The sequence below is a fragment of the Ambystoma mexicanum genome, chromosome 6q, assembly GCF_040938575.1.
Source record: "Ambystoma mexicanum isolate Mex_15411 chromosome 6q, UKY_AmexF1_1, whole genome shotgun sequence".
Classification (NCBI taxonomy): domain Eukaryota; kingdom Metazoa; phylum Chordata; class Amphibia; order Caudata; family Ambystomatidae; genus Ambystoma; species Ambystoma mexicanum.
In genome coordinates, this window is record NC_090937.1 from 262,463,563 (window position 1) to 262,482,256 (window position 18,694).

The 18,694-nt window shown below is 42.4% G+C and overlaps 1 protein-coding gene across 1 annotated transcript in view; it reads right to left on the bottom strand.

Annotated features, from left to right (window-relative positions):
- Positions 1-18,694, bottom strand: part of ENPEP (glutamyl aminopeptidase) — a 441,170-nt gene that overhangs the window by 329,469 nt on the left and 93,007 nt on the right. The window contains exon 3 of the mRNA XM_069630729.1: positions 4,611-4,742. Within this exon, the coding sequence (XP_069486830.1) occupies positions 4,611-4,742 (132 nt within the window). The remainder of the gene's footprint in view (positions 1-4,610; positions 4,743-18,694) is intronic.

Here is an 18,694-nt window from a genome sequence, read left to right on the forward strand (position 1 = left end):
TTTTATTCAGTTTTATTTGCATTGCAAGAACGAAAGGATGTATACAGAAGAAACAAAAAAGAAAAAAGGAAGGAAGGAAGGAAGGAAGGAAGGAAGGAAGGAAGGAAGGAAGGAAGGAAGGAAGGAAGGAAGGAAGGAAGGAAGGAAGGAAGGAAGGAAGGAAGGAAGGAAGGAAGGAAGGAAGGAAGGAAGGAAGGAAGGAAAGAAAAGGTAGGATGGTTCCTTTCTTTGTTTCCACTGCATATCTGATGATACAAATGATGGCACTCCACATATGAACAATCGAAATGGCCACATTCACAACAGTTCTTTAGGTTCTGCTAAATCACTGAGAAGTAAGACAAGCTGCACACTCTTACCCTTTGAGTATGCAGTAAATTGATTCACATTACCACACTTTCCGGGCATTACGCTATGCATGGTTGTGACTTCCCTTTTGGAAAGTGTCACCTGGTTGTGTTGCATTTGGTCCACCGGCTGAAAGCCAAACCGTATGTGGATCATATATTGCATAACGCATTAAATGTCATAGGATTTACACCAATCATTGTAGAGGGTACTGATACAGATCTGCTCTAGAGATCATTAGGAGTTTCTGTTGGCTAACATTTAAACCAGCGATTTTATAGTGTGACTTTTGTGTAATCATGAAGATTTGAAATGGAGAAACTGCAGATTTGCTATAACATCTCCCACTGTCCTGACACATTTCCATCTTCACTGCAAAGGGGTTAATCTGAAGTTGTGTGGGCCATCCATGAGATGCTCAGTGATGAACGTTCAAGACCTATTAGTAAATTCAATGTACCCACAGTTGGTTCATAGCCCTCATTGTGAGTTTTGGCAGATTTCAACCTGCCATTACTGCATGTAGTAATACCACTTACTGCATGCACTAATGGCAGGCCGCCACCTAACAGTGATAGTTTTCCCACCAGGGAAGCAGTAACCAGGGGTGTTGCGAGCTCTGGAAAAGATCAGGGGCCAAGTTAATGTAGTTATTGGCGGGACCCGGGGCTAGCTATAGCCTTTTAGTTGTAGTCCCTGAGCTTCTATCCGGGGCTACAACCAAAAGACCCGGGGCTATAGCCCCTCAGCGCCCCCCTCCCGCCCCCCACCCAGCAACGCCTCTGGCAGTAACGGATGCATATTCTCTGAAATAATGCATACAGCAGTATCCACATAGATTATTTTTGCATTTTATTTATCCATTTCAACCCTTCTTATGAGGACGGGAATGGATTGTGTAGTGGATTATACCATTACTGTAAATTGTTTCAATACCCACATTATGTATGATTTTAATTATCCATTGTCACCCTCCTTTTCAGGATAGAAATGGACTATGTAATTTAACGTATTATAATGCTGCTGTACCATTTCATTATGTATCCCTATAGACCAATGGTGGGTCCCTTCTCACCAGATAATAACCTACCCCCCAAGTATGCCTCAGGGTGAAGCCGTGGGTCATATGGCAAGGAAGTATACTGTACTCATCCTTGCTTCATGTTTCTACCACCTCTGCATGAGCAGACCTTATATCCACGTGTTCTCACCCATTGTTAAGGACACTGATCTTCCACTCTGTAAACCAATATTAAAAGGTTTTGTGAGCATTTTTGTGTGACACATGCATTGTTTTCCCTGTCATTTTAATGACATAAATAAATAATGTTAACACAAATATTTTGGAGTTGTGATCGGAAAGGATTTTACATTTTCAGTAAGAAAAGGAAATGCACAAAATACATTAGTAGATTATAAATGTATTTTATATTGTAATATTTCAATAACACGAATTTCTTTAAAAAGTAAGCATTTTTATCCTAGGCTTGGTTGAACTGGAGCAGTTTTAGTATGCGCCCGTACGGAAATGAAAGCATTGTTCCACTTTGAAAATACAGCGACAAAACGATCATCTGAGAGAAGGAGTGTCTTGCTGAAAGGCATTTAACTGGGAAATTGCATTGCAGTTTCCTGAATGCAGAGAAATTCGTTCTTTTGTTTCCTGCAGTCAGAATGTTTGGAATGCAGTCAATACCAGTAGTAATTGGCTGCATTCTGAGCGGCCAAGAGGAAGGAGGTCAATAACACCTTTCCGTGATAATGTTCATTATTGACATACTTCTGAACTTCATTGGAAAGGGAGTGGGAAGGAGGTGACATTGATGCCTGTGTTTTCACCCCTTTCTCCACAGATAATTTTACACGTAGCTGAAAGACATTCTTTCACTTTAAGGCAAATCCTGTTTCTAACTTCTGTTTTTTTTAATGTTTACCTTCACTTCTTGGTTGAAGGTAAACATGTGAATACATTCTGTGAAGTATTTCACTTAATCTCATATTCAGGTGGTATTTACCACATGCAGTATTCCTATGGATATCATATGCAGTACCATAGAACGTATAATTTGGCAGGTGTTAAAAACAGAAAATATTTAAAAAGACAAACCTGCTTTTTTTTTCTATTCCCACCAAACTCATACAGTAAGCAGTATAGACATCTCCAAAGGTGCTAATGTAAACACCTTGAAGAATAAGTGAACTATCCCTGCTACAGGTGTGAGAGGCTCCAGACTGCTTCTAGAATCTGCCAAAGTGAATCCTTGTCAAGCGGCCCTGACATGCTACAGACCTGGACATGAAGCTCATCTTTTCTGGAACAACTCTGAATACCGCTCTCTATGCCCTGGGCTTTTTACTGGGATATATGAGCATATACACTGGCATGTATGTTTAGCTACAAACAACTGTGTAATGTACACTTTGGCAGAGCTAGTGGGCCAGTGGTGCACCCACTTAAGCCCATTGAGAAAAAGGAACTGCAACTACACTTCAGGTTTGCAATAACGCCTGGCATTCTCGGTATCCAATTGATCCAATAAAGCAGCGGCCTTCGTCCTAGCTCACATCTTATCTCTTACATGTGACGTGCCCAGTCCCCAGTCCATAGTTACAGTAAACAGAGTTGGGCCCAAACCTAGGATTTTCCTGAACAAACTGTTATCCGTTAGGAACACTTCACGCTGTAGCCCCAGATTCCTCCAGCATATTTTTCAATTACAATGGATTTTTTATGCTAATCCATAATCGTGGCCCTTACTCAGGTCCCCAATGTGACTATTGGATTAAGAAAAGGCAACACTTTGTTTACTTAAAGACACAGGTTTTACTTGTATGACCCTTAAACCATGACATGTAGCATGGAGCTGTCCATTCTGTGTCTGTGCGCCCGGACTCTAAACCTCCCCTCTGTCAACACAAGACCCCTTCCCTTCTACATCTCAGGAAGGAGCTCGAGACTCTCCTCTTCAAGCAATGGCTCCTCCCTAGCAAGTAGGTCCACACACCCTTCACTGCCCATGTAACCTGAGACTGGCCAATACTGCTCCCAGTACTACCTCCCCCAATGTTAGTTCCGCGCTCCCTTGTATCTCTGCTTCCCTCACTGTGTACTTCCCTGTATGACTTGTAAAGTGCTCTGTTGCTTCCCGAAGCTAGGTCTATGCTCGATAAATGAAATGATAACAATATTAACAATAATAATATTAAGTGCATTTAAAATCTAAGCAATCACCTAAAGATTTGGACCCTGGTGCGCGTCGTCCCTACCCTCCCTCTATTGGCGGGGCAACATTGCATCTTTTGCTGTGATATATTGCATGAGTACCTTGTGACTTATTTTAACATATAGCTTGGCAAGCATATTATTTAGTGATATTGGACTACAGTAGGTCGGTGCTGCCATGTTGCCAATCTGGGGAATTATGGGGCCTTTTACAGAATGTGGCTTGCACAGATGGCCAGCTTTATGTTTTAAAATTAGGGGGGAGGGTGGAGGTGCAATCTGCCAAATGGGTGAAAAGGGCTCTCTCTCCAGCAATTCAGAAAAATAATAGAAGAAGCATGTCTTCAAACAATATCTCCCAGACCAAAACTCTGCAGATCCTGGCAGACCCCAGAATGGACTAACCATTCATTTCCTAGTCTGTACCCACGTCAACAAACCCCTCTATCCCCGCTCTCTATATCCTATGGTAACCTTAAGATTCTTTCTCATTGTGTCCACATTATTTCGTCCTATTACTGCATCCCCTTGCTGTACAACCCTGGGTTGCATCCCCAATAGGTTTACCCTACTGTATCTAAAACCTAACATGTGAATGTGTACACACCTGAGTCAAAGTTGCATTCAACTCGCTCTGTCCTACTTGGAAATAGAATAACCTTTTCCGCTGTCGAAGATTTTGTAAGGTCCGTTTGTTCAACCTTCCTCCAACTGCCGGTGCTCACAGTTGTTAGACAGCTGGCTGGTATTATCTTAACCTAAACCCAGCCCTGCCTATCTCAGTGCAGAGGCTTCCTGTTCTTTTTCTTTGTGCAGGTGCCCTTGCTTTAGCTAAGGTGAACTTCAGGATGTCTTGGAAAGGTTACTATGCAGCTCCCCCTCTGAAGGAAGATACTGCTCCATGGAAGACTTCACAGAGCGGAAGAGGGCACCATAAAGGAGCGCCGTCAGGATTACCGCTGCCACTGCAGGTGACTAAACCAATGAATCATGCGCAAAAGAGGGAAAATGGCGGCGATAATAGAAACAGCTGACTCACAGGAATGCCGCTGGCTGATATTCTTGGCACCGGATGAAACTGATGCACAGCAAAGCAGACCAAGTAGGTGCTCATGGGAACCGACTGCTGAAAAGTCGTTTTATTCCATCCCGGTTCATGGACTGAAGTGCTCTATGAAGAAAACGAGAAAGTCAAATATGGCAAACTGTTAGGGTAGAGGTACACTTTTTTCAATATTCTTAATGGCAACCACTCATAAAGGGCCTGCTTCACCACAAGCTCAGAAACTAGACAGCAGACAGTAACTACAGAGCATGCAAAGGACAGTTTCTAAAATTAACAAAAAAGGGAGCACCTTTGCAGAATTAACCCATCCTTAGGGTGACCAGATTTCCAGAACGAAAAACTGGGACGTCCAACAACATAAAAGAGGGACTACCCCATCACAGCCCACCAATTACCGCCCCTCCCCCCACAGGCCCCCACAACCACCACCCAATCATATTCCCAGCACTTCTCCTTTCCATAAACTGTATATGATCTCATTTGTGCAGTTTTGTCTGTGAATCTTGGCATGTCAATTAAAAACAAGCGTTTTCTCTAATTGCTATTACATGGCTTGCTGTACACCGTTTGCAAGCAAGTCTCTGTGGCACAGTCATTACGTGTTGTGACTTATACCTGAAAGGTCGGGGGTTCATGGAAGTACATAGAAGTACTGTTGGCTGGTGCAGGCGACTCGCCTGGGGCTTCGCTGGACTATTGGATTTGCCTGCCCGAGATTGGAAAAGGCTTGCTTTGTTGTTCGGCGAATCCGCCCTGAAGCCGACGTCTTTAAGGAGCACACGAATGCTGCCTGACCCTCAATTCAAAACCTGCCACTCGATTGGGCCAGCAGCCTAAAGCCCGCCTTGGGCTCCGTCCGCTTTTTACATTCAAATACAACGTGTGTAGCGCACTCGGGCGCGCACACGGAAGTACATTGAAGTACTGTTGGCTGTTTGCTGTTTTGATGTTTTGTGATGTTATGATAGTGCGTGGTAATCTAACTTGGATCTTGACACAAGGTTTGTTTTTGACCTGTGATTTGGTTATATGAATCTAAAGAAAGGTATATAAAGTAAATCGTTAGGTGTGTTGCCCTTCTGCTGTTACTTTGTACTGGGGTTCTTCTAGTTTTTGTTACGGCGGCGCATTTACGTTTATAAAGCGTGTTTTCAACTAATTAACTTAGAAAAAACAGTCAGTGTTAATCTGACTGTTCGCTATTTACTTATACCTATTAATTCCATCTGTGTTAACTTTCTTAGAAACCACGTTGAGAATTGTTTATAACAGCTATGGAAGCAGGCTTAATGAGTAAATGCAATGATTTAACCACTATGGCAATTAATTCTTCTAATATTGATTCAGTAGATTGCCATGGCCGCGCATCATATCCTGTTGCTTTAGAAGCAATGATTTCAGGTACTGTTGCGGCAGGCAATGCTAGCTCTACCTTGTCATCATGCGAGGCTGCATCACATAATAATGGAATGAGTTAATCTCCAACTTTTTGTTCCACAGCCTCCCATGATGATAGAAACATGAACACAACTCTAAATACGACTACAAACGATCTTTATAGAAGTGGTCCCCAGGTACCCCTATTGAATCTATCTATCAGTGACCAACATGACCATATCCTAAAAAACATGGTTGCCCTTGATGATGAAGTGTTTCGTGCCATAGGTACATTGACTCCCTTGCTTCATGGCCCATCTAAAAAGGTCCAAAAGGCTCTGTTGCAGTCACTCGATAATCAAGGCTTGGTAAGTGAACCTGGCAGCAATAGTTTGCAGGACATTAACCATGAACTACCTCCTCCGCGCACGTCATACATATCGGATTGTGCGATTGTCCAAATTGGGCCTTTCCAACTTGACCCTTTGGATGGCCCTATTGATTCAGGTGAGAAAGTACTGCGATCTCCATGTACCTTCACTGTAATCATAAAAATTCTTGACTTACTGGATAAAGGACATGATTTGACTCATTTAGAACTAAAAGCGATAAAGGGCACCCTGCATCAATTGGGATCTAAAATGGAAAAGATAGAGGGATTTATCATTGCTGCAGACACTTTACGAGCTATAAATAGTAAAACCCCTCAATCTGCCCTGGTGCAATTTGAAAATGCGACTCAAGTCGGTGATGAGGCAAGTATTTATACTTTACCATCTTCAAGCATCTGTAATACTCTTTTGCCATGTAATTGCACGGCTGAATTAAAAGAACTCAAAGTCACAATAGAACTAATGAATTCTACCATTTTATCTCAACTGAGCAAGCTGGTTCCCTCTGTTCATTCTCTGGATAGTCCCTCAACCCTGGTGGAGGTGCTTGATGAACAAGAGCAGAAGGACAGCGAAATCCTTAATTCCGAAAAAGACTTCTTTTTTATGTCTCGTCGTGCGAAAAGGGTGCACCAAAGGGCAATGAAAAGAAATGCAAAGAGGAAAAAGGAATCTACGGCCAAAAAATCTGTCATAGATGGGAGCAAGACTAATCCGACATCACTAAGAGCTGAATCTTCACAAATTCTTGAACAAGAAACGGTCATAGTAATATCTGATGACGAAAGCATTGATCTACAGCAACTCTCCAAGGAGAGTAAGGAGGCATTAATCTCGACACCTAGTATTAAAAGTCAACTACAAATCAAAAATAAAGGGACTGTAATTAACTTTAAAAAAGCTAAGATTCCGGTGAAAACGTCACCAATTAAGCCTCCCTTGGTTGATGCACTGATCACAAATGCTTCGACTAATTCGGAACCTCTAGAACCCAAAATGGAGGTCAAAGTGACTGATGAACCATTCCTCTTACAGTCAAAATCGAACTTGACCAGATATTTTCCGAGTTTAGGAAGAATCTGTACTACTAGAAAAGAAGCCATACTTGAGCAACCCATGGCCATCAACAAGTTCAAAACTAACACGAATCCTCATCCAGAATTGAAAAAATGTTACAGTGTAGCTTGCTCTGAGCTCCCGTGTAGTTTAGGGAAACCTATAGTAAAAAATGAGTGTAACAAATTCAAGTTTTCAAATAAGATCAACGGGAAGGGTAAAGTTTTAACACTAGATAATGAATCCATGCAATACAAACCTAATTTTGCAGGATTCATTTCTGGCAACGATAAAATGACCTGGTTAGACACTGATGTGGCAAACGAACAACGTAATTTAATGAAAAGGAATGGTATTTCTGGTAAAAAAAGATCCTATATCTATCTTCGCTCCTACTCGCATTTCCATACATGGTCCAGCTCTGAGTAGAACCATTCCGGAGATCAACTCGAAAGATTTTGAGAATCCCGATCAAGCTCCTCGAGGAATCCTCGGAAAACCATTGGAAAATGGTATGTCTAGTACTGAAACACTCACGAAGGTGATTTCCGCAGTGGAATCATTGCTTCCTTTATGTACTGAACAAAAAACCCTCTTGAATTCTCACCATGAGATACTAGAAATTCTCAGCAGGGTCTTATATACCAATGACTTAAATGTAGAAAATGAAAATAAGGCAGTACCAACACTAGGATCCCAAATGGTAAAAGGAGTTGTCTCCCCCCCTCTTCGGGTTGAGGAAACAAAATCTGAGAATCTGCCTGAGGATATGAATAAACTCTACCTGGTTTGGTTTGAAGGTAATAGGGTTTCGACAGCGGGGAAGCGCATTAATCGATCTTTTATAATGTCGCTTTTCTCGCGCATTCCTCAACTAAGAATGGTTAAATCTGAAGATATCCTTAGAGTGTCTATAGCCCAGACTGATAATTGTAGAGCAGTATGTTATTTGAGCTCTGAATCTATATTGAAGTTTCTCTGGTTCCATCGCAATGAGCTCAAAAATCAAGGTTTAAGTTTACACACTTTTGAATTGGAATCAACAGCCGATGACTTCTTAGCATATATTGACCCTGTCGTTGCTACGAAAGCACTAAGTGGTAGTGATGCCCAACAAAGTGTAGGTAGTGTTGATGGAGAGTTACATGCATTGTTATCGCATGTAGCGATAACAAAAGGTATGCCTTTGCTAGAACCAATGGTCACTGCTTTCTTAGAAACTAAAATGCCACCTAGTTCCGCGTAGCATACAGAACAGGGTCTGCTCAAAGTTCTTTCTTGGAATACTTGTGGCCTCGCTAACTTTCAGGGATGGCACGCATCGTTACCAATCGACGAACAACCAACGATATTAATATTACAGGAGACAATGAAATTGACTGAATTTACCATACCACGGTTCACCACTTACTGTAAGCTTGCAGGGAAGCCTCTCTTAGGACGACCTAGTGGTGGCCTTGCAATAGCTATTAACAACTCGGTGAACCTCCAGTCAGAATGGGTATGGGAATCTACAAATCTGTTGGGTGTACTAGCATGGCATAACTTGCCTAAAAAGACCACGCCTATTCTGATCATTTGCCTATATTGTAACCCTGCTAGAATCTCGATTGAAGTAATGTTAGATGAATTAGATGAATGCTTAGGGACCATATCCAGGAAACATCCACCATTAGAAGTTATTATTGGAGGCGACTTCAATTGTGACTGTAGGAACCTGAGTGAATGTAGACCATCTAAATTGTCACATTTGTCACGAGGTAGGGGTGAGCAATTTAGGGAGTTATTGGAAAATTGGGATATGGACATGGTAACAAACAATGACGTAGAATCTCAAATTACATGGTCCCGTGGATCCAAATCATCGACAATCGATTTTATCTTTGTCACCCGAGCTCTGTATACTCTCATTTCTTCCTCACAATGCAGTTGCATTCTAACCAGCGACCACACACGCATTGTTTGTAATCTGAAATGTGAATGCAGGCAATTGGATATTGTACCAGCTTTATCACTAGCTGAGATCGATCGTCCACAAATTTCCATTAGATGGAATCAAGGATTGTGTCATCAATTTGTTAACCATGTATCAAATCAGATAAACTTACGTCAATTTCCCAATAATGAATCTCAAACCCCAATCATAAATAGTTATACTGAGGTGATAGAGAATGCCCTATTCACCTTCAGTAAAAGATACATTGGGAGTAAGCACCCCCACCCGTTCGATTTTAATTGTAAGATCCTTAAACATGCGAAAAATAAGGCACTCAGACAATTGAAAACATCTGGGCTTGAAGTGCAGCAATGTCGTTTTATGCGGTCGCAAATTTTGAAGGAATTTAAGAGAAACTTAAAACACGCACGTATACTCAAATACAATAAAGAGAACCGTGACCTCCTTAGAGCAATCTCTTTGCATGATACAAGAACAATATGGCGCATGATGAAAAAGGATGATAAAGGAACTCCATTAATCTCACCCTATTGCATATCTGATAGAGTTTGGTGCGATTACATAATGAGTAAATTTCGCATTCCAGTGAGATTTGAGTCCCTTCCAAATGTACAACTGTGTTATAGCAAGATCGCCCGATTGAAATGGACCCAGAACATTATTAAATGGGCAATATCAAAAATTTCGTATTCTAAATCAGCAGGCCCGGACGGTCTTCCTCCCTGCCTCTATAAAGCTGACCCTGAGTTTTGGGTAGAAATTTTAAAAAACTAAATTTGACTTCATTATCAACACTGGTCAAATTCCCCCCTCTTGGACCTCAGCTAATATTGTTCCAAAATTCAAAAAGGGCGATCCTTCTCTACCACAAAATTATAGACCAATCTCCTTGATAGATACGGATGCGAAACTGTTTGCTATTCTTCTCTTACATGACCTCGAAAAGTTCATTCAAGAAAATGGTCTATATTCGAGATTCCAAACAGGTTTTAGAAAGGGTATGAGTACCTCGTTGAACGCTGCTGTCATGTCCCATCTTATTGCAGGCACTAAGGGAAAGAACTCACAATCCTTATATATGGCCATGATAGACATGACATCTGCGTTTGACAATGTGGTACGAAACCTCTTATGGCATAAACTGAGGTTGATGGGAATTTCGTTAGCACTACTTTACTGGTTTATTAAACTACATACAAACACCTCATACAAAATAAAAATGTCTGCAGACGGTAGAACAACTGAGCCCATTAGCACGTTTATTGGCCTCAAGCAAGGCTGCAACCTAGCGGCAACTTTCTTCAATCTGTATATATCTGATCTTGACAAGCAATGGGACCATAGTAACTTGTTTTCTGTGAAAATTGGCTCCCTAAGGCTGAAATGGATCGCATTTGCAGATGACATCATAGTCTTCGATCCCATGCCGGCTGGTTGCAAACCAAACTAGTGCTCTTTCAGGAATTTGCAACCGCACACATCCTTACCCCAAACCCTGCAAATACAGATTCTAAAATTTGGTAACAAGCAAAATAGTAAAGGATATCAATGGGAGATTATGCAAACTAAAATCTACTGCTCCCCTAGTGCGATATATTTTGGTTATAATTTAACTGCTCAAAATTCGATCAAATACTGGACAGATCTAATTAAAAATAAATCGCGCCCTTTACTATCCCAACTTAAAATGATCTACTCTAAATATTGTAAATTTCATTAACACCGATGTTAGAATTTCTGACTTTAAAAATAGAAACGGTCATTCTCTATTCTACTGATATGTGCTTAAGTGACATTGCCGCAATCTTGGATTCTACGCAGGGATCACTGTTCGAATCTGCCATGGACCTCCCGATGTGCATACCCAATGCAGTGTTAGGTCATGAATTTGGCCTGGTTGCATTATCTTCACGCTGGAAATGGCGTCAACTATCTAGTTATGCAAAGATTTGCTTTCCTTCGGAAAACTCTTTGTACGTTTATTTGAATGGGTTGCTGAACTCTTCCTCCTCTGCTTCCTTTAAGAAATATCATTTGAGCATGCAACGCATTTTGAATTCTTTATGTATTATGGTAGATGATGTTTACCAGCGCTCTGCGCTTGCTAAAAAGAAGCTCTTTGAACAGGATTGGAGGTGTACAATAGAAAGCATATCAAAGTATAAAATGTACAAAGAGTACGGTGCCTTTCTTAAACAACGCACACCCCGCTTTGACCATGTAGTTCTATTTCCATGTAACCATACGAGAGAGAGAACTGCTAATTTGTCAAATCATGGTGAGCCAAAGGTAATGAAATGTCGATTCCCTCTTTGTAAAGAGCCGAATGAATCTATGAAACATCTTATTCTTGAATGTCCACATTTTAAAGTAATGAGGACCAATCGGCTCTCGAAATTTGTGAATATTGACTTTGAGGATTGTATGCAATTTCTTTGGGCACGTATGATGCTAGGCACGCATAAACCTTTGATATTTGAATTAGTTAGCTTGTGTAAATATATTGAAAAAGAGTTGCTTACATTTTAAGAATTAAGAGGAAACAAAATGTTTGATAAGATACCCTCTTCTCTTAAATTTCTTTACATTTTTAAAGTTTGTAAATTTGTTTTAGATTATGCTGTAAATTTGTATGATGTATATGCAAATATTTTATGGTCTTATATTTCTTTTGTACTTTGTTTTGTAAAGGTTCTACAATCTTTTTTTGTAAATGAACCAAATACAAAAATAAAATAACAAAAAAAAGGTTGGAGGTTCGAGGCAATCCTCCAACTTCAAAATTCTGAAAGTGTTTGTTGTAAAAATGACAATTTTAATTACCGTATCCACCCAACCATGCAAACCCCGGACGGGGTTTCTAAAATGAAAAAAACTCCCGGGACTCTGGTTTTCCCAGGCGTGCTTACCGTGTCCCGCGAGGGGAACTCGTAATGCGGCGATACGGATTGAACGGCGCTGGCACCTTTTACGGCGCCGTTCACTCCGTACTGCCAGGGTCATAATGAGGCCCAATTTTTCACATTTCTGCCTTTCTTTTCGGAGATGGAAAGGTAAACAAATGAATATGAAATATAGAAATGCTCATCCAGCATGAGCACTTCTAAGCTCGGCACAGCAACACTGTGAGGGTTTTTTCAGACACCTGACAACACTGAGCTATTCCTAGTGTCAGGAGCGAGGTGGAAGAGACCAGGTGCAGGGAAAAAAGATACACATTTTCTCTTTGGCCTGTGAAAGATTCCCCACCGCCCTGCACTCAATCTGCATCTGGAATGATATACACACTTTAACGTGCCAGCACAACAGAATTGTGTTCGTCGGAATTGCTTTTACGAATTAGCCCGCATGAAAAATAGGGGACTTGTGTTCACGTACATGTCCACGGTGTACATGCAAGTAGACAACTTTTTTGAATCTGCCAGAGGTGCCCTATCTTTATATCTGCCCCAATCCAACGCTTTAACACATTCAGGGCTTTAAGTGGGGTAAGAAATCGAGGGTGTTGGGGGGCTAATTGGGGGCGTTGCTTGAGGGATCGGCGTGGCCTAAACAAGTAAGTACACAAACCATAGTAAAGTACACAAACAAATATATAAATGCATGTAAGCATTTATATATTTGTATGCATACCTTACTATGGTTTGTGTATTATGCAAGCCATCTTTCATAAACATCGAAATATGTTACATATTTCTATGTTTATGAAAGATGGCTTGAAAAGTACACAAACCATAGTAAGGTACGCACATAAATATATAAATGCTTAAATTTATATATGTGTTTGCGTGCCTTACTATGATTTGTGTATTTCAATATGGGTTGAAAAGTACACAAACCATAGTACGGTACGCACACAAATATATAACATTTATATATTTCTGTGCATACTTTATGGTTTGTGTACTTTTCAAGCCATCTTTTTTAAATATAGAAATATTTCGGTGTTTTTAAAAGATGGCTTGAAAAGTACACAATTCAATCCATCTTTCATGAAGCTTTGACAACGGACAAAGTCAGAGGCGTCTTTGGGCCTCATCACAAGTCGGGCGCTAACCGCGGCAGTATTAAAGCCTGGGCTATTAGCCCTACCGCCAAACCCCCCGGGGTTATTAGCGCTGGATCACGGGTTTGGCGCAATGGTAAGTCCCCATACCCCATTGGGCCCATTCGGGAATTTCCCATTCCCCGTTGGGCCCAATGGGGAATGTTCAGCACTATTACCACTAGCGCAGAAAATCAGCAAAATCGCAGTGGATTTGCCCCAGCTCAGAGCTGGGGGTAAATCCGCCAAGCCTGTGATTTGGTGGACCCTTAAATGCAGCGCCAATAGTGTTACCGCTACATTTAAGGGTTACCGCCAAACTCATGATGCGGCAGTTTGTCCGTTGGCAAAGCTTTATAAAAGATGGCTTGAATTGTGTACTTTTCAAGCCAACCTCGAAATATGGCATGAAGTCCCCAGATTTGCTGAGGGCCAAAGACGCCTCGGTGAACTGGGAAGGGTGAAACAAAAGGACAGTAACTTCCTCTTGTGACCCCTCGCGCGAGGGTTCACAGGAGGAAGTTACACTGATTGACAGATGTGCCAGCCAGGGCTGGCTGTCACTTCTGTCAGCTTTGCACCTAAATGTATTAAAGCTATTGGGTGGTACGATCCCGGGAGTACTGGATCCTTTTGGCTGCTTGGGGAACACTACCAGTTTCGCCTTGTTAATCGATCGCTTTTTATTTTGTACGTATTAAACAGCTTCATTACTTTAGGGGCCAGGATGTCCTGATAAGCTTTATAAAAGTTGTCACGGTATCCATCTGGCCCCATTGCTTTCTTCACTTCTTCCACCGTTATGGCTCCCTCCAAGATAACCTATCCTCCTCTGAGATCTGGGGGAGGCAGAAGTTCTCAAAATAATCCTACTGTTTGTCTGCGCTGGTGTTATCGGACATACATGGGGCCTCATCACGACTTTGGAGGTAACCCTTAAATCCGGCGGTCGCGCTATTACCGCCGGATTTAAGGGTCCGCCAAATCAGGACTTCGGCGGATTTCGCCCCAGCTCTTGGCTGGGGGGAAATCCGCCGAACATTTGCGCTCTTACCGCCGTCGGGCCGGCGGTAAGAGCGCAAATTTTCCCCATTGAGCCCAGTTGGGAATGGGGCATTCCCGAATGGGCTCAATGGGGAATTACATTACCGCCAAACTCGTGATCCGGCGCTATTAGCGCCGGGGAGTTCGGCGGTAGGGCTAACACCGCCGGCGGTAATACTGCCGGCATTACCGCCAAAGTAGTGATCAGGCCTATAGTGTTTGATAGTAATCTCTTAATATCTCACCCATATCCCCATCCTTTGTCTTCTCCTGCCCCTGTTTATCCTGGAGTTTCATAACTGTTCTACTGTTCTCCTTTACCTTTAGTTGCCTAGCAAGGGGTTTATCTGCCTTATTTTTTCTTATATAATACCTATGTTTTAAGTATGGGAGTGTTTTTTCTGCCTGTTTGCTGCGTTACATTCCCAACTGGCCCTGGACGTGTCTCAGTACTACTTGCAGATTCATATTTGGGCTCTTTGATATCTCTCCTTGAATCTCTTTCAGCTTTCCCTCCAGCTTCTCTTGCCACCTATGCTTTTGTTTATCCCTTCCCACCTTTAGAGCTATCAAGTCCCACCTTAGTACTGCCTTAAGAGCGTCCCAGACTATTCCCGGCGATGTGTCCCCTGTGCCATTATCTTATACCTTATGGAGTCCAACATAGCCTGATCTTGTACAAGTTCTCTGGGGAACTTTCACTTCCATAATCCCCCTTTGGTATGACCTAAACTGTGTGTTGCCATAACCAGGAAATGATCTGAGAGGGAGATGGATCCCAAGTCGACCTCTTTTACCTTGCCTATTAGTCCTGTGGAGGCCCATATGAAGTCAATCCTTGACTGCAAGGTGTGGACAGAGAGTATTATGTATATCCCCGTCTTTGTCCCTTTACCGCACTCCAAACATCATGGTGTGCTAACGTTTCCATTTTATTTCTCAATGCCTTTGATGGGGTCTGTACCCCGTGTCATGTAGCATTGCTCCTGTCCAGGTGGGGGGTCCCAAGCTATATTGAGATCCACTGCTACAATGATTTCCCCATGGGAAATTCTTCTAAGCTAGAGAGAATCCCCCTCAAGAAACCATCCTGCCCAGTACTGGGGGTATATATCAAAGCTAGCATTAGCTTCTGGTCTCCATAGTTTATTTTTAAGAAAAGGTAGCGCCCCTCCCTATGTTCCTGAGCTCCCTGCACCCGTATTACCAGTCCATCCCGAATTGCTATCAGTAACCCCGCCCTTTTCTCCCCTGCATTCCAGGGTGGTGTATAGATAAACAGTGTTGATTTTTAGTTGTCATTGTGAGTGGAAACTAAGCAGGAACAGGGTTGAGATTTTTGCCCTTGCATAGAGAGTATATTAGGTGCAGTGCACATTTCAGAATGAGCACCATAGAAATCAATATGGCCAGGAAGCACCTCCTATCAAATTGTTTATTAAAGGTGAATGGGTAGCACAAGAACATGAAATCTGGCAAGCTAGAATGATGCGGGAGGTTACCTCTGCAAATGTTGATGTGTTACATCAGGCCCTGACAAATTTTACATGACACAGACCAGCAATGATGAGCAAAATAAAATAGCTCAGTTTACAGCATATATGAACTTCCATATGATGATCATGGAAGAAAGATACCAGGATAGTGTAGCCTCTGGGTAAAACCAGTCTGAGCTTTTGAATCAAGCCCAGAGTGGAGCTATTAGAAGAAATAGTGCAACAGAGCAAAAATTCACAGTCAAAATCAGAAAATATTATTCAGCAGCTAAAAGATGACTTAGCGACACAACAGCAAGCAAATGCAGAGTGAGGGATTCAATTTTCTGCACTGCAAGGGTAGCATCAACAATGTGTTGAAAACCTGAGCGCAAGTCAACACAAATTAAGTGAGCAGGTTGTTCACAATAGAGCCAATTTAGAGGATATCTTCACATTTCAAGCACAGATTAAAAACTGAAAGCTGAAAATAGCCAGTTAGTCATTAGGGATGTCATTCACAGGATGAATTCGATCAAATACACCAAGATCTGAACACTTTGAAACAGCAGAGAGAGCAGTTGAGGGTAGAAAATAGCAAATTGTGTCAAGAGAATACTACCCTGTTTCAGGAAGTGCGTCAGTTAAAGATGGACGTGGAGAAAAGTGAGTTATGTTCTCACTAACTGACTGGCATAAAGCTAGAAAATGAAAAACCAAGGGAAAATTTGAGGCAAGCAGAGATTGACATAGAGCAGACAATACGAGCCTCACAGAAGGAAAATTAGTGCCATTGTGAGGAGAACAGGGGACCCAGCGACCGATTGATGGCACAAAATAAAGTGCTAGAAGCTACTTAAGCACTGGTGTCAGAATTGAAAACTGAGGACTCTGTAAATCACCATGAGATAGATGCTGAGAAAAACAAATGTGAGAGGTTCGAAAATGAAATTGCCAAATACAAACAGGCTTTGAGGCACCCCGACCAGTCAGAGTATGGAAAAGCACCATCCGATCACGGAGTGATGATTTCCCTACCAGGGACCTTAAGCACACTCACCACCTCATATGTACAGGGTGCAGGTAATTTCATACTTGCACGTTGTCTAGAACTGGGAAATATGAGGCAGCTGGACCCAACCAGGACTAGTCCAATTGAGCCAGAAGATCAGTCCTTATCAGATAGTGCTGAATATTCATCTTTACCCAGTAGAAGGGAAGGTGGCTGGACCAGTGGGCTCTGGCAACTTAAAAATACCCTAGCATGTACTTCTGACTAGGAGGGCTCCCATGATGAAAATATCAGGGAGTTATACTGGCAGAAACTGAAGTTATGAAGGGACCAACTGGTCCGCTTTGCAGACAGAGAAGAACAAGAGCCCAGGCCTCAAAAGAGTATCTTAAAAACCTCCACACATTCAGAGATGTGGGGGGAATTCCCTACCATACCCGGAAGGAGGGATGAGGAAGATGAGTAATTCCCTGTGCGAAAAGGGGAGTATAAGGGAAATGACCCTGATAGCCCAGAGCAACACAGGGGAGAAGAGACCAGACCCGTCATTCTGGGAGGGACTCCCAGTCTCATAGAGGTAGGGAGCATCTAGAGGACAGGGAGTGGACCACCAATAGCAGCAGCTCTGAGTCTGAGGGCAAGTGGGCTTAGGTGCAGCAGAAAAGAAACTCTGCCAAATAGAAGAGAGGTCTTGTGAAAGACCAAATTTGTCAGATAAAGGCCATAAAGAGCTGTATGACTCCCTAGCATAAGAACGCCAAACACTCAGTATGGGAGCATCTAGATCTTTATGACCAAATTATGAATTCAGTTGGTATTAAGATTGATAACAATTCCATGGAGTTTGTCAAATGGACATTTTCCCCTGAATACTCCAGCTTCTTTGCATGGCTGGAGGACCAAGATCACCAAAAATGGTCCACCTACAAGGTGGCCATCCTAAAGCACTTCTCCATTCACAGGAACCCTCAGAAGGCCCGCAAGGCAGCCTACAACCTGCAGTGTTGTGAAGACCAAGCGCCCAGATAGTTTGCGCAAGAGCTGAAGCGAGCATTTGCACAGACCTCTAGGTGGGTTAATGCCAATAGCCAGGAGTTCATCAACACTTACTTCCATGCCCTCCCGAAATACATTATGACCCAACTAGTAAGGGATATCCATGAGCGTAGGAGCCTGGATTGGGTGATAGAACAGGCCAGTAGGATGTATAAGATCCAAAAGCCCTCTGAAAACAAAACCAACCCTAAAAACCCCAAACCATGAAATACACCCACTGCTGCAAAGGTAGCGCAGGTGAAAAATACTCACCAATTGGACTTGGAAACAGGGGGCCTAAAAATGCCCCTCCCACTAACATCAACAAGCAGAATGAGAGGCAGATCCAACCCAATTGGGTGGTAGCCAGGCAGGGTATCAGAACAACACTCCATCTGACCCTGCCACCTATATCAGCCCAAGATACAAGGGTAGCAGACCCATCCTGGGGTATGTATGGACTCTTCTGGCACAAGGGAGGGGGCCCAATCAGGTAAGTACTGCCCCAGGAAACTTCCTTCAATACTTCACTAGGAATTTCCCTCAGGATGGAAGAAATACTCCACTCCCCAACCTAAGTTTCTTTCCCAGATACCCTTCAAACTCCAATTTCCAGGCAACCCTCCTCTCACTCTCTGCTTTCAGGATAATGGATTCCAAAATC